The sequence below is a fragment of the Carcharodon carcharias genome, chromosome 1 (assembly GCF_017639515.1).
Source record: "Carcharodon carcharias isolate sCarCar2 chromosome 1, sCarCar2.pri, whole genome shotgun sequence".
Lineage (NCBI taxonomy): Eukaryota > Metazoa > Chordata > Chondrichthyes > Lamniformes > Lamnidae > Carcharodon > Carcharodon carcharias.
In genome coordinates this window covers 221,376,130-221,391,663 of record NC_054467.1, presented here as the reverse complement: position 1 = coordinate 221,391,663, position 15,534 = coordinate 221,376,130, and the positions used below count along the sequence as shown (strand labels likewise).

The following is a 15,534-nucleotide window of genomic DNA, read 5'->3' as shown; positions in this document are numbered from 1 at the left end:
CAAAATTCCCAGGAGCTCTCCCAGATACATCTCATGATGTAGAGGTTGGTAAGAAGAAGATCCAACTTGTGTCCCATCCTCCCTGAATTTTGGGTATCATGGGTAAAATCCTGAAAAAAAGAGGATTACATCCCACTTTCTAGCCCCAGTAAGGCAATAAGGCCAGAAAGGCACCTTGGGCTAGAATGGAATTTGGATAAGAAATTTGATAAGAAGTTTGATAAATAGAAATAAGACAAATAATTTTTTTTTTCCAAAAGAAAATGTATTTTAGTTTGCTTGTGCACCTTTATTTTGAAGCCTCTAAATGTCTTTTATTTGATGATCATGTTTATAATTTCCTTTTCCTGAGAAGTTCTATGATTTATTGGTTTGGTGAACTATAATAAGCAGTGGGGTCATCCATTGAACAATGGCTTCTGGTGATATACTGTCTATAATCTAGTACAAGCAGTTTCTGATGACTTCCTGCCTCTCTTGCTGCCAGCAAGATGACATCTCCTCTCATCCATGGATAACTCTTGTCCCGAAGATGGAGGGCCTTCTTCCTTCTTTCTCTTAATCAACTGCAGCTGGGAGGATCAAAGCTTTCTTGAATGCAAACTTGTGAAGAATGTGACATGCCAGAATCATTCAGGACACACATGTACTGCAAGGCTACCATGGACCTATCCCAGTACTTGAATCAAGATGTATGTAACTGCTGGTACTTCATTGTATCTGTTGGCTCCAGAGGGGGATCATCAACCATTATTGCAAAGGGGTATCCCTGGTTTCCAAGCAACTAATAATACTGTCCTTTGGCTGAATAATTCAGGTACAGTGGATTAGAACAAAAGCGTAAAAAACATAAATGAACAACAACTCTTTAAGAGACCAAATTCCACCCCTCCTCCCCATCCACCCATCTGCTCTATAGCTTTGTTCATGTGATAAACATGTAGGGACTATATTATAATTATGTTAATAAGTTATTCTTGTCAAATCCGGAAAGGTCAGCTGCCGACTCTACCAATGCGGAAGAGCAAATACGTGCCATGGTCTCAAGGTCATTTGGTGATTGGGTAAATTGGCCCTCGTGTTTAAACAGATCCATCACAGCTTGCAGCAGAGCTCCAATTAACTTCGATTGGAGGAGATCATGTCAGGCAAGTGAGTGTAAAGGAGAGAATGAGAGAGGGCATATATCATGACAGGATGTGAGCTGACATTAATGCACTGGAGAAAGGCCAAAAGTGGATGAAGAACATAACAGAAAATACTGCAGTGTGGACCAGCTGTCATGTTGTTTATTTTGCCAGTACAAGAAGGTTGTTAAATTTCAACGATTTAATTTTAGGAGATGGTTATGTATTGTTAATTTCTTCTTTTCTCACACAATTGCTGTTATCAATTTTTTTTGGCTTTGGAGTATTACTTTTAAAACATTAATAGTGCTTTAGATTCTTTTACAGTCAGAATAACAAAGGAGTTCTTACTTTATCAGTAACTGATTTTTATTGTACTGTATTGCAGAAAAATGTGACACAGTCGTCAAGGCTGCACTTTTAGAGAAAACTGGTTCAAGCAAGTAGCAGCTATCTAGCTCCAGTGTAGTTCAAGTGCAATAACCTGACCTAATCAGATCTCATCAGTAATTGCACAAACTCAAGAAATGAGAACATTGAGGGGAGGGGTTTGAAGGAATGCTTTACAATCAAAGTAATTACCTTTCTGCATGTTTATTAGGTCTTTCTACTTTGAAAGATGTTCAATTAAAGGGGCATTGTCGTAAGATAATTTTGGTTAGAATATATTTTGGATGATATATCAGGTATCTGTAATAACACAGTCACATAATTGGAAACATAATATATCATTGCATAAATACCACTTTAAATATTAAACCTTCTTTGCAACTGACTGTCAAGATCCTGGTGGCTGCAAATCTCTAATTTGGGATTAAATTGGCAATCTTACTCAAATAAAGGCAATACATTAATCATGGGTGACTTTAATTTTCACGTAGATTGGGAAAACTAAATTGGCAGACGTCGACATGAGCAAGAATTCATAGAGTGTATTCGGGACAGTTTCTGAGAACAATATGTTGTGAATCCAACCAGGTATCAGGCTATTTTGGATCTGGTAATGTGTAATGAGGCAAGTTTAATAAATGACCTCAGAATAAAGGATCCCCTAGGAAACAGTGACCATAATATGGTAGAACTTAACAATCAGTTTGAGAGTGAGAAACTTGTGTTGGAAACTTAAGTGAGGGTTAATTACAATAGAATGAGGGCAGAGTTAGCTGGAGTTGACTGGGAAAGCAATTTAGCAGAAAAGACGGTTGACGGACAATGGCAGACGTTTAAGAAAATAGTTCATGACTCTCAACAAAGATATATCCCAGTAAGGAAGAAGGATTCAAGGAAGGGGATAAACCAACCATGGTTAACCAAGGGAGTTAAGGATGGTATCAAGTTGAAAGAAAAAACATACAATGTGGCAAAGATTAGTGGTAAGCCAGAGGATTGGGAAAGTTTTAAAAACCAACAAAAGATGACCAAAAGATAATAAAGAGGGAGAAAATAAACTTTGAGGGTAAACTAGCAAGTAGTTTAAAAATGGGCAGTAAGAGCTTGTTTAAATGTATAAAAAGGAAGAGAGAGGCCAAAGTGAACATAGGCCCTTTAGAGAATGAGGCTGGGGAAATAATAATGGGAAACCAGAAAATGGAAGAGGATTTGAATAAATACTTTGCTTCAGTAGAAGATACTAATAGCATTCCAAAAATACTAAATAATCAAGGGGCAAAAGGGTGGGGGGAGGGAGAAAATAAATAAACAATAACTATCACTGGAGAAAAAGTACTAGGGAAACTAATGGGGCTAAAGGCCCATAAGTCCCCTGGACCTGATGGGTTGCAGCCTTGTATATTAAAGGAAGTAGCTACAGAGATAGTAGAGGCACTGGTAGTGATCTTCCAAGAATCCTTAGATTCTGGGAAAGTCCCAGAGGATTGGAGAACAGCCAATGTAACACCCTTATTCGAAAAGGGGGGGAGGCAAAAAAAATAACTATAGGCTTAAATGGTCATTGGGAAAACATTGAAGTCTATTATAAAGAATGTAATAGCAGAGCATTTAGAAATACATAATCTAATCAAGCAGAGTCAGCATGGCTTCATGAAGTGGAAATCATGCGTAACAAATGTATTAAAATTCTTTGAGGAGGTAACAAGCAGGATAGACAAAGGGGAACCAGTAGATATAATATATTTGGATTTCCAAAAGACGTTTGATAAGGTACCGTGCATAAGGTTACTTGATAAGATAAGAGCCCATGGTGTTGGGAGTAGTATATTAGCATGAATAGAGGATTGGTTAACTAATAGAAGACAGATAGTTCGGATAAGGGGGGCATTTTTGGGATGGCAAAGTGTAACTAGTGGAGTGACACGGGGATCAGTGTTGGGGCCTCAATTATTTACAATATATATTAATGACTTAGATGAGGGAAGTGAGTGTACTATCACCAAGTTTGTGGACGATACAAAAATAGGTGGGAAAGGCAAGTGGTGAGGATGACACAAGGAGTCTACAGAGGGATATAGACAGGTTAAGTGAGTGGGCAAAAACTTGTCAGATAGAATATAATGTGGGAAAACATGAGGTTATGCACTTTGGCAGAAAGAATAGAGGAGGTAAATATTATTTAAATGGAGAAAGACTGCACCACAGAGGGATTGGGGAGTCCTTGTGCATGAATCCCAAAAAGCTAACATACAAGTTCAACTGGTAATATGGAAGGAAAATGGAATGTTGGCCTTTACTTCAAAGGGAATGGAGTATAAAAATAAGCCTTGCTAAAACTATACAAGGCATTAGTTAGAACACACCTAGAATACTGTGAACAATTTTGGTCTCCTTATCTAAGGAAAGATATACTGGCATTGGAGGCAGTCCAGAGAAGGTTCACTAGGTAGATCCCGGGTATGGAGGGATTTTCTTATGAAGAGAGATTGAGTAGGTTGGGTCTGTACTCATTGGAGTTTAGAAGAATGAGAGGCGTCCTTATTGAAACATTTAAAATTGTTAGGGTGTTTGGCAGGGTAGATGCTGAGAGGTTGTTTCCCCTTGTGGGAGACTCTAGGACCAGAGGGTATAATCTCAGAGTAAGGGGTTGCCCATTTAAGACAGAGATGAGGAGGAATTTCTTCTCTCAGAGGGCAGTGAATCTGTGGAATCTTTTACCGCAGAGTGTTGTAGAGGCTGAGTCATTAAGTATACTCAAGGCTGAACTAGGCAGATTTTTAATCAATAAGGGTTATAGGGAAATGGTTAAGGTTAAGGCCCCAACACTTAAGTGGAGTTGAGAATAATCAGATCAGCCGTGACCTCATTGAATGGCAGAGCAGACTCAATGGGCTGAATTGCCTACTTCTGCTCCTACATCTTATGGTCTTAAATAACCACAAAATACTGGAAAGAGTAATGTCACAATGGGGTAACACTTTCCTGTAGTTTGGACAGAGGCATATTCTTGGAGTAGAGAGGCTGGAATTCCTTGAGCCCCACTCTTTCACCAGGTGTACAGTGGGGCAGGTCTTTTGCCATCCCGTCTACCCCATAATAATAGGTACTGTTTGGGATGTTCCCTGAGTAACTTGCCCTTTGAGGCCAGGAATTTCAGGATAGCATGACACCATTCGATTAGAAAGCATGGGTAATCTTGACCAAGGAATAAAGATTTGTTTCCCAAAGTAGATGCATTTTGCCACTGCTACTTTCCAAGCTGCAATTAATCTCTCTGCAATCAATTGTTTTTAGGAAACTAGTACTGTGGGCTTCACTGCCAGGATATCAAATACCTCTGCATAATGAAAATGTAACTTGTACAGGGTGTGCAGCAGAACTGATGGGGTTTTTGGTAAGTGGAGTCATCCTGCCAGTTCCATCTCTTCTTTTGACATCAACATTGGACAGGGAAGATATTTTGAAAGACCCAACAGTCTACCTGTAGGATATGCTCATCATTAAAAAATAGGTTGGAGACTATGTAAACCCCTGACTCCAGTAAAACCTCTGCCTCAGAAACATCCTCAGTTGCTCAGGAAATTTGGCCCAATGTGGGCATACTATTAGTGACCTGGGAGTTTTTGTTTCTAACACTGAAGATACTCACAAAATTCACAAAGAAAAAGTAGAAAGGAAAGTTAGCTTCCCTGGAAGCCACAACATTAAAATAATGGGGTGTGTAAATTATATATCAATTGGGGTTAATTCAGGTGGTGGGATGTTAATTGGAGACTCACTTATGCTTATACATATATGGGAGAAGCCCAAGAGAGGGTTTTTTTAAGTTGGAGGCGCAATGTGTGCCTCTGTAAGTCAAAGTTGTTAAGTACTAAAGACTCAACTGCAGTATCCTATTCTTCTCTTCCTGGCTGTCTGTCTGAGTTTTGACCGGGAAGGCACAGAAATTGTGTTACTCCTGGTTTCAATAGTGATCTGTGGGGCATCAATTTTCTAATAACTGATTTGAGAACTAGCAATGGGGGGCACGCTATTGTCTGGTGTCGCATTATTTCAATATCGAAATCCCATTATATAAAAAACCACACCAAGGGCTGCATTTTATGCCTTGAAAGGAAATTTGGCTAGAATCCAACTTGCTCCATGCAAGCCCATCGTCCAGCCAGAACATACTGCGGGTAGGCAAAATTGGTTAACAATGGGACTTACGCACCTCCCTAGGGAGGAGGACCCACCTTTGGGAGCTGCTGGCGTATCCAATTGGCCAGCAGTCCCGGCAGTGTCATGTGCTCAGTAATGGGCGCTGCTGGGACTGCAAGCAGCCCCAAAAAGGCCCTGTTTCAAGTTCAATAATTGCAGTGCTTTCCAGTCTGAAGTCTTTATTGAACTGATGTAAAATGACAGCCTACACAGTGAGTGCTTTGTGGCAGAGGTCACATGACTACAGCAAGCCAGATAGGACATGTAGTACAGTTGCATTTCAGAACCCAAACATCTTCCTTTTCATAATGAACAAAAAATCCAAACATCACCCTTTTCCTAAGAAACAGAATACAAATTTGTATGCACGATCATGTGTAACTGTAAGTTACCAAAGTTACCCACTATACACCCACAGTTCTCATGCATAACAACTGTTTGTTTTACTAGTCAGTGTCTGCACCTGCCTTGCATACATAGTCTTTAAATCATGCAGGTCTGTTCATGGTACATGTGTGACTTGTCATTCAATGTTTGTCTGGGTGATGTTCCTTATCCGGAAAGTGTCGTTCCAGTGGCACTTGTTGCTGTGGTACCTGCTGTTGTTCCATTTCTTTTGCTGGGGAGAGTTGGACTTCTGGGAGTGATAGTTGTTCTGAACTCTCTACAGCTCGTGAGACCCACTGTTCCTGCCTGGCTGACTGCAGTGAGGGAACAGCTTCTCTAGTTGTTTGTATATGCCTGCTGGTATATTTAGTCATTCACTTCCATCACATATGATCGAGGTGACAATTTCTCTATGCATGTCCCAAGTTGCTATGGGGGCTGACACCTGTTGAGAGCATTAAAGGTTTGCACCCTGACTGGCTCTCCAATGCTCAGCTCTGACCACAGTTTGGCAGCTTTGTCAAAATGAAATGTGGTTTCTGCTGTTTCATTTTGTTTCTTTCACTCAAATCTGTTACTACTTCTGGTTTCAGCAGCTTTTTTGCTATTGGAAGACATGCAGCATGACATTAGTCTTTGGACTGGGCTACTTTTCATGCCTGCACTCGAGGATTGCCATTTGTACATCAGTGCTAGATTTACTCAATTTCTTAATGATTCCGTTGATGATTTTCACTATCAGCTCAACCTTTCCATTTGACTGGGGATAGTGCGGAGATAATGTGTAGTGTTGAATTTCCCGATCCTTTGTGAAGTAGTTGAATTCTTCACTTGTGAACTGAGGGCCCTTGTCATTCATCACCATGTCTGGAATGTCGTAACAACTGAAGTGTACTTTCAGATATTCTGCTGTTTCCCCTGTCATCGTTGAAGTCAGCTGGTCTAACTCCCAGTAATCAGAATAGTAGTCCACAGTGACGAGATAATCACCTCCTGCTGTAGTGAAGAGGTCTACTCCCAGCTTCATCCATGGTCCGCCTGGGATGTCATGTGTCATCAATGGCTCTCTAGCATGTTTAGCTTGATACTGGTTAGAAGCACTGCACTGGCCTATGTGGTCTTTAATTTCTTTGCTCAATTTTGGCCAGTAGAGCATTTCTCTTGTCTTTCTCAGACTCGATTCAATTACTTGATGGCTTGCATGAATGCGTTTCAGCATCTCTCCTCTCATCTCCTGAGGGATGATGACTCTATTTCCTTTGTACAAGATGCCATCTTGGGCTGTCAATTCATCTCGGTATTCCCAATAGGCTCTTGTGACCACGGGTGTTTCCTTGATGCTCTCAGGCCATCCTTTCATCACTATTTTGTAATACTTGGAGAGTTGCATCTTGTTGTGTAGTTCGCTTGATTTGAGTCAGATTCAATGCCTCTGCTGGGTTGATGATGCCCAGATCATGTCGAGCTGCTGCTTCACATTGAATCTGGAAGATTTGACTTTCTGTTGTAGCTTCAACATTTTTCATGGGATGTGTTACTCTCGACAGCATGTCAGATATGTACATCTATTTTCCTTGCTTGTATGTCACATCCAGATGATAGCTTTGTAAACAGTGTAACATTCTTTGCAGACACTTTGGAGCAGATAGTAACAGTTTGAGAAAAATGCTTTGAATTGGCTAGTGGTCCTACTCCACTGTTACCTTGTCTGTCCCAAGCAGGTGTTGATGAAAATGCTCACAAGTTAAGACAATAGCCAGGCACTCTTTCTCAATCTAAGTGCAGGGTCATTCAGTTTGCATTGGTGCCCTGGATGCAAATATGACTGGTTGTCCTTGCACATTAGGGTTGCTCCAAGACCTGCCTCACTGGCATCACGCTGCAAGGTGACTTCATCATTGATGTCATAGTACTTCAGCACTGGCGTTATTGTTTCTAGTTGTTTGACTTTAGTGAACGCTGCTTCTTGTTATGTGCCCCAGCACCACTGCACTTCCTTGACAGTGAGCGTGTGTAATGGTTCACAGGCTGACAACAAATTGGGCAAACATCTTGCTAAATAGTTTACAAACTCAACAGATCATTGCACTGCTTTCACATCTGTTGGTCGTTGCACTGCTGCTACAGGTCTCACCTTGTCAGGATCCAGACGAAGACCTTTTGTTGTCAGTATATGACCTATGGACTTGACTTCAGGCATCTTCAATTGCAATTTTTTCTTGTTCAGCTTCAGATTCATCTGGCAAGCTCTCTCTAGCATCATAGCCAGCTATGGCTCCTTCCATTGTGTATTCACATCCATAAACTAATAGATGAGTCAAAATCCTGGAACTCCCTAACAGCGCTGTGGGTGTACCTACACCACATGGACTGCAGCGGTTCAAGAAGGCAGCTCACTACCACCTTCTCAAGGAAAACTAGGGATGGACAATAAATGCTGTCCAAGCCAGCAAAGCCCACATCCCATGAATGAATAATAAAAAAAAAAATCAGTCATTATGGCTTCCACTCTGGGAAGATCGTGGACTATCTTATGCTGTCTGCGTTGATACTCTTCTGGGGCTGTGACAATGCCAAGTGGCATGCGCAACCATCTGTATCTCCCAAACAGCATCCAGAACATCATTAGAAAACTGCTGCTTTCATCCAGCTTCACTTGCCAATAATTATCCTTCACATCTAGGGTAGTAGAGATCTTTACCTTGGCAGGTTGCAGCAAAATTCCTTCAATTGTTGGCATGGGGTAATGAGATCTCTTCACCGCTTTATTTAAATCCTTTGGGTCTAAGCATATTCTCAGCTTTCCAGTTTGTTTTACTGCTACCATGCTGCTAATCCAATCTGTAGGAGTTGTTATTTGCTTGATTACTCCCTTCTCTTCCAGCTCTTCTATCCTGTCTTTTAGGCTCGACTTGAGGGCAGCTGGAACTCTTCTTGGCAGATGTTGAATTGGTCTTACACTCTCATCCACTTCTGGATGATATTCTCCTGTTAGACATCCCAACCCTGTAAACACATATATGTACTCCTCTAGGATCTGTTCAGCAGTCAGTGGTTTTATGTGCTGCAACATGTTGTAAACCTCTGTTGGCACATTCAAGCTTTAGGCCTGCTTCAGCTGAGTTTAGTGGCTATTGTATCCCGTAACTAATCTGGAACTCTAGGGGAAGAATTTTCCCCCCGTTGGGTGGGAAGTGCAGGAGCGGGTGCAGGCAGGCACGCCTCCGATCGGGGCGCGCCACCATTTTACATTGGTGGGCCAATTAAGGCCCACCCAGCGCGACATCCGCCAGGAAGCGCATGTGCCCGAAAGAGCGTACTCATCACCCTGGGGCTAAGTGCTGCCTCAAGGAGATCAGCTCCAAATTCAAAAATGGTCAATGGACATTGTCACATGAGTTGGGACATGTCCATCACTTTTATTCAAACTTTTATTAAATTTTTAAAAACCCTCATGAAACTTCATCCCGCCGCTGGATCAGGTTTCATGCTTTTACTAATTCCTGCCAGGGCTCCCGGCCTGCCTGTCAACCTTAAGGTTGGACGGGCAGATCCGTTAATTACATCAATTAATTTTTAAATGGCCTCAATAGGTCGTTGACAGGTCGGCAGGCACACAGCCGATTTGGTTGCGCCCCTGCCGACCTGAAAATTAAAATGGGGCGGGGTGACATCGGGAGTTCCATCTGACATCATCCTGCTGCATTTTACACTTCGGCAAGGAGGCCCAACCCCCCCCCTCCCACTCACCGACCTCAATATCCTGGCCTAGATCTTCTTTCTTGCCATTGCATTGGGCTCTCAGACTAATTTATCCTCATGGTATGAATATCATGCCATCATATAGCCTCAGCCTTACTTTTGAGGGCTTCAGTTGCGGATCGCCATGTTAAGCTACTTCACACAGATGTGTGAAGATCGTGATGTTGCATGATGCTTCTTGTTCACTTGATACTCTCTGCGTTCATCATTGTTATGGTCACAAACCATTTGTCGCCTATAGACTTGACGGAACCAACCTGTTGTAAGGTGTATCGTGCTTCAGACTCTTCTGCTGATATCTCGCCAGTGGCCACCTGTACAGGTTTGTTTTGCTTCTTTCTAGCCAAATACTTGTGTGCAAAATGATTCGGCTTCTTGATGTCAAAACACTGCTTTCCCCACGCTGGACAATCCTTCTTTTCTTTTGTACGATTTCTTCCATGGTATTTGCGTCCTGCCCTTTGTCAGCAATTGTTCTGCACTTTTGGCCTGTTACTTCTCTCAGCATCATGTTTCTCCTGGTCTGTTCTGTCATACATGTGCTCCAGCTGACATTTTACAAGCTCCGCATTTCTATAGTTGACCCTGAATTATTTTCTGAGATATGGCAGGTGGGCTGCCGATTTTGGCGCCCACCCACCTACTGTGTTATGTGGGTGAGCTCGGGGGTGGGTGCAAAGGTATTGAGGTGCGCATCCACCCTATTTTACATGCCCTGCTACCGGAAACACGCCTGGTGGGAGCATGCAAAATGCAGCCCCAAATCTTACTTCTTTGGGTGATGCACATGGCAAGAAACTTTCTATAAATCTTCCTATAAAATCTGAGCCCCAGGACCTGACCTGCAGCAGCTGACTTTGTAAAAAGAGAAAGTAAGTTTTTCATCATTTTGTGTCAGCTGCTTCGTATTTTTAGTATCTGTTAGGGGAACCAGGGGCATAAATTTGTACTGAGCAGGTGGGCACAAGCCCGATCGGCTCTAGTGTAAAATGACGCACGAAGATGTCAGGCAAGCGTCCCGATGTCATTGTGCACTCACACAAAATTTCAGACGGCGGGCACACCCGGAGTCGGCAGTGCACCCGCTGACAATTAACAGGCCTATTAAGGCCATTAAAGTAATAATTGACAAATTTTTCGCTGCCCGTCCATACTTACGGCATGGGGACACAGCCAAGTTTAAAATCCTGCACATTGTGTCAATTGCTTGATGTCTTTCCTATTGATTGATGTATACAGCCCAATCTTTGTATTAGCTACATAACTTTTCATTAAATATTATACAGATTTACACTTGGAAAACAGATTGCTTTGCAATATCATTGAAATACAGTTTTAGGTTGACTCATTGTAAAACATATTGTAGAGAATTGACTTGAAATGTATTACAACAGATTAATTTTATAAGATGCGATAGCAACTTTGCTGGCAATGTGTTGCCAATTCAATGGCATAGGTTGGTGATAATGACACCCTTACTCAATGCCATAGATTGTTTGAACCTTTTCTTTAAAGCTAAACCAATGTGAGAATCCATTATATTGAATCAATGTCATGTTTTATCACTTCTCATTGACCAGGGTCATCTTTCTGAAGGTTTAGTAACCAAATGGTATCGATCCCCTCGCCTCCTTCTGTCGCCGAACAACTACACCAAAGCTATTGACATGTGGGCTGCAGGTTGTATATTTATGGAAATGCTGACAGGAAAGATGTTGTTTGCTGGTAAGTAACTTCCTGTTCTTTTATTTGCTACTTGTCAACTGTTGTCTTACAAAGATGCAGGATACCATTGCTATTGCATGTGACAGCAATAAAGATAGAAATGCGAAGAAAAAGGAACATTCTTTCTCAGATTCTTTTCATATGCATAATAATTGTATTAGTGTATTTCATGATGGAGACCCAGTACAAATTTGTTTGATGGCGATGGAAGAGAGAGAGAGATCTGTCAGGCCATGAAGTAGAATACAATTTTTCTGCTGATGATGTCCCACAGTGCCTCATGGATGCCAATTAATGGGCTACTGGATCAGTCCTCAGTATACTTCACTTAACATGGCCGTAATACTGTGCTACATGAATGGAGAGTGCCCTCACCTTAAATATAAGACTTTGCCTTCACAGGTACAGTGCAGTTATCACATCTGTTGTGGTCAATTATGAGAAGTAGGTTGGTGAGAATGAGGCCTGGTGGCATACTCCCTCATGTTGGTTCCTTCATCAACTGACATGGGCTCATCTGGCCTGGTGCTATACCTTCAGGACTCAGCTGGCTCAGTGAGTGGTGGGATTACCAAGTCATATTTGATGCTGAATGTTGACAATCCCCATCTATTCTGTACATTCTGCGTCCTTTGTGCTTCGTCCAAAGGATGTTCAACATGAAGAGAGGACTGATTTGCCAGTTTAATATGGGGCGGTAGGTGATCAACAGAAGGTCTCCTTGGCCTTCTTGGAGCCATGAGATTTCATAGGGTCTGCAGTCAATTTTGAGGATTCCCAGGGCCACTGCCACTTGTCTGTATATCACTATCTTGGTCGACACAACAAGGGTTTATGATGAAAGAGTCTGGAAGATTGGCTGATAAATATTACTCTCCGAGTAGAACTATATCAGTCTATTGCTTGCGTAGTCTATGGGATGGCTGTCCCAACTTGGTGACTGTTTGTAAGAAGGACCAAATAAGGTGACTAAGTCTTGTGTTGCCCTGATTTTTGTCATTGCTAACAGGCCAGTGTGCTATTTCTCTTTTGATTTTGTTCTGTAGTTATTGTTTACAACTGAGTGGTTTTCTAGATCATTTCAGAGGACATTATGAGTGAACCACATATTGGGGATGGAGAATCGCATGTAGGTCAGAGCCGCCGGGGGTGCCTGGTTGCTTTTCCAGAAGGACCTCAGGTGAATCATTATGGCCTCTTCTCTGTGCCCATAATTATCCGACATCTTGTCGAGATTAAATTCACAGTTGGCGGTACACTGGCTGCAATCCAGTATTTCTAATACTCCAACATATCCTAGCAGCCAATGGTGCTACTTATTTTTATTTTATATTTTGAACTGTACAGACTTGTGACAAAGAATAAGTGATCTAACTTAAACATGGTGTGATTTCCTCTCCGCCTTTCTTTTCTTCCTAGGTGCTCATGAGCTGGAACAAATGCAGTTGATTCTGAAAACTATTCCTGTTCTCCGTGAGGAGGACAAGCAGGAGCTGCTCCGTGTTATGCCAGCATACATCAACCCAAAGTGGGAGGTATCAAAACCACTGAGGGCACTACTTCCTAAAGGAAATGCAGAAGGTAAATCATCCTTAGGCAATAAAGTTTTGCAATGTCTTCAGGGGGCAAGAGCTTTTCTGCAGGTAAGAGAGAAGATGGCGTACTGCTCTCTCCTTTGTACTGTGGAAGCACTTACATGAAGCATTCTGCAATGTGATGGGCACACTTGGTGCAATAGAATCTTTCTCATTTACATTGCACAACTTCAGCAAACATAAGGCTACACCTTTCCTGGGAATTTTGGTCTGTTACACACTGCTTACTTAATTTATCATGATTGTTTGTTTTGGTTGGTACAAGAAGCACAGAGGAGATGCAAGATGATGGAAAGCCCTTTTCTCATATACCTACAGAAGAACAACATTTCCTGTGCCAGCTTACACACCTTAATTTTTTACTTTCTGGCTGTGGACCTTATTTACTGCTGAGGAAACCATTCAACATGTCTGTGGCCAAATAAAATGATTCTCAATGCTGGCACTGACAGCTACTTGTAGAGATTCAATAATGCCACCTGATATATATTGCAACATTGCCACAGATGTTAAGTCCACCGCGATGGCAATGGTATATGAGAAAAGGGCTTTCCATCATCTTGCATCTCCTCTGTGCTTCTTGTACCAACCAAAACAAACAATCATGATAAATTAAGTAAGCAGTGTGTAACAGACCAAAATTCCCAGGAAAGGTGTAGCCTTATGTTTGCTGAGTGGGGTAGTGTGCAAACACCTTTTTAAAAAAAAAATTGCATTCATCCACAGGAAATGACCTTCACTGACAAGGCCAACATTATTGTCCATCTCTGAATTTCCTCAGGAAAATGGCAGTAAGCAATCTTCTTCAACTGCTCTGGTCCATGTGGTGAAGGCACTCAGAAGTGCTGTTAAATACTGAGTTCTAGGATTTTAACCCAATAATGATGAAGGAACAGTGATAGACTTCTAAGTCAGGATGGTGTGTGACTTGGAGAGGAATTTAAATACGGTAAAAGACTACTTGAGGTGCACAATATTTTCTCCTATTTATTCTGAAAGGAGGTGAATACCAATCTGTTAGGCCACTACAGTTTATTCACCTGGAAAATAATAGAAAGAAGTAAGGCAGAGCATGTTAATGATGTTGCAGGGCAAGACCCTATAAACTGCAATGATCCATTCAACTCTTATTGTGTTGGTTGAGGAACAAATATTGGCCAGGACACTGGCAGAATACCCCTCCTCTTCTTCCAATATTGCTCTAGAACCTTTTTCACATGCACCTTAGTAGCGATAGGTTCTTGATTTATTATCACCTCCAAATGACAACGCCCTTAAAAGCGCCGCACTCTCTCAATGCAGCAGTGAGGTGTCAGCCTGGATGACCTGTCCATATCCTGCAGTGGGGTTTGAATGCATGATCTTATAGTCCAAGGCAAGAGTCAAACTGTCGCTACCTAGTAACCCGAGCTCTCTGAAGAGGACAGGATTAGACTTTGCTGAGTTATACCATTCCTTTGTGACAAAATAGCCTATTAACGTGTAATCATAGAATCAAAAAATGTTTACAACACAGAGGGAAGCTATTCAACCCGTTGGGTCTGTGATATTTCTCTGGAAGAGCAACACAGCTAGTGCCAGTCCCCCTGCCCTTTCCCTACAGTGCTGCAAACATTTTCTCTTCAGGTAATTATCCAATTCTTTTTTGAAAGCCATGTTGCATCTGCCTTCACCACACTCTCAGATCCTAACCCTTCTGGCTTAAGAGAGTTATTAGTTCTTTTGCTAACCTTAAATCAGACTCCTTTGGTTCTAGACCTTTCTACCAATGTGAACAGTTTATCTTTATCTACGTCGTCTAGCCCCAATATGATTTTGCACAATTCTATCAAATCTCCTCTCAGCCTTCTCTTCAAGGAGAACAGTCTCAGTTTCTCCAATCTATCCATGTCGATGACATTCCTCTTCCCTGGAACTATACTTATAAATTTTTTTCTGCATCCTCTCGAAAGCCTTCACAACCTCCCTAAAGTGCGCAGTCCAGAATTGGATACAGTGCTCCAGTAGAGGCTGAACTAGTGTTTTATAAAGGTTTATCACAGCTTCCTTACTTTGCACTCTATACCTCTATTTTATAAAGCCCAGGATTCTGTATGCCTTTTTAACCACTTTCTCAACCTGCCCTTCCACAAACAACAATTTGTATACACATACCCTCAGGTCTCTCTGTTCCTGCACCTCCTTTGGAATTGTATCCTTTATTTCATATTGCCTCTTCTTTTTCTTCCCACCAAAATGAATCACTTTCATCTGCCATGTGATGGCCCATCCATCTCCATGTCCTATGGAAGCCTAATACTGTACCAGCCTCCTCACAGTTCACAATATTCCAAGTTTTGTGTCATCTA

General features: G+C 41.8%; 1 protein-coding gene across 1 annotated transcript in view; it reads left to right on the top strand.

The window, feature by feature from the left end:
- LOC121281065 (mitogen-activated protein kinase 4-like) overlaps nucleotides 1-15,534 on the top strand; it is a 66,930-nt gene that overhangs the window by 22,312 nt on the left and 29,084 nt on the right. Inside the window, exons 2-3 of the mRNA XM_041193694.1 lie at nucleotides 11,447-11,591; nucleotides 13,011-13,172. Of these exons, the coding sequence (XP_041049628.1) occupies nucleotides 11,447-11,591; nucleotides 13,011-13,172 (307 nt within the window). The remainder of the gene's footprint in view (nucleotides 1-11,446; nucleotides 11,592-13,010; nucleotides 13,173-15,534) is intronic.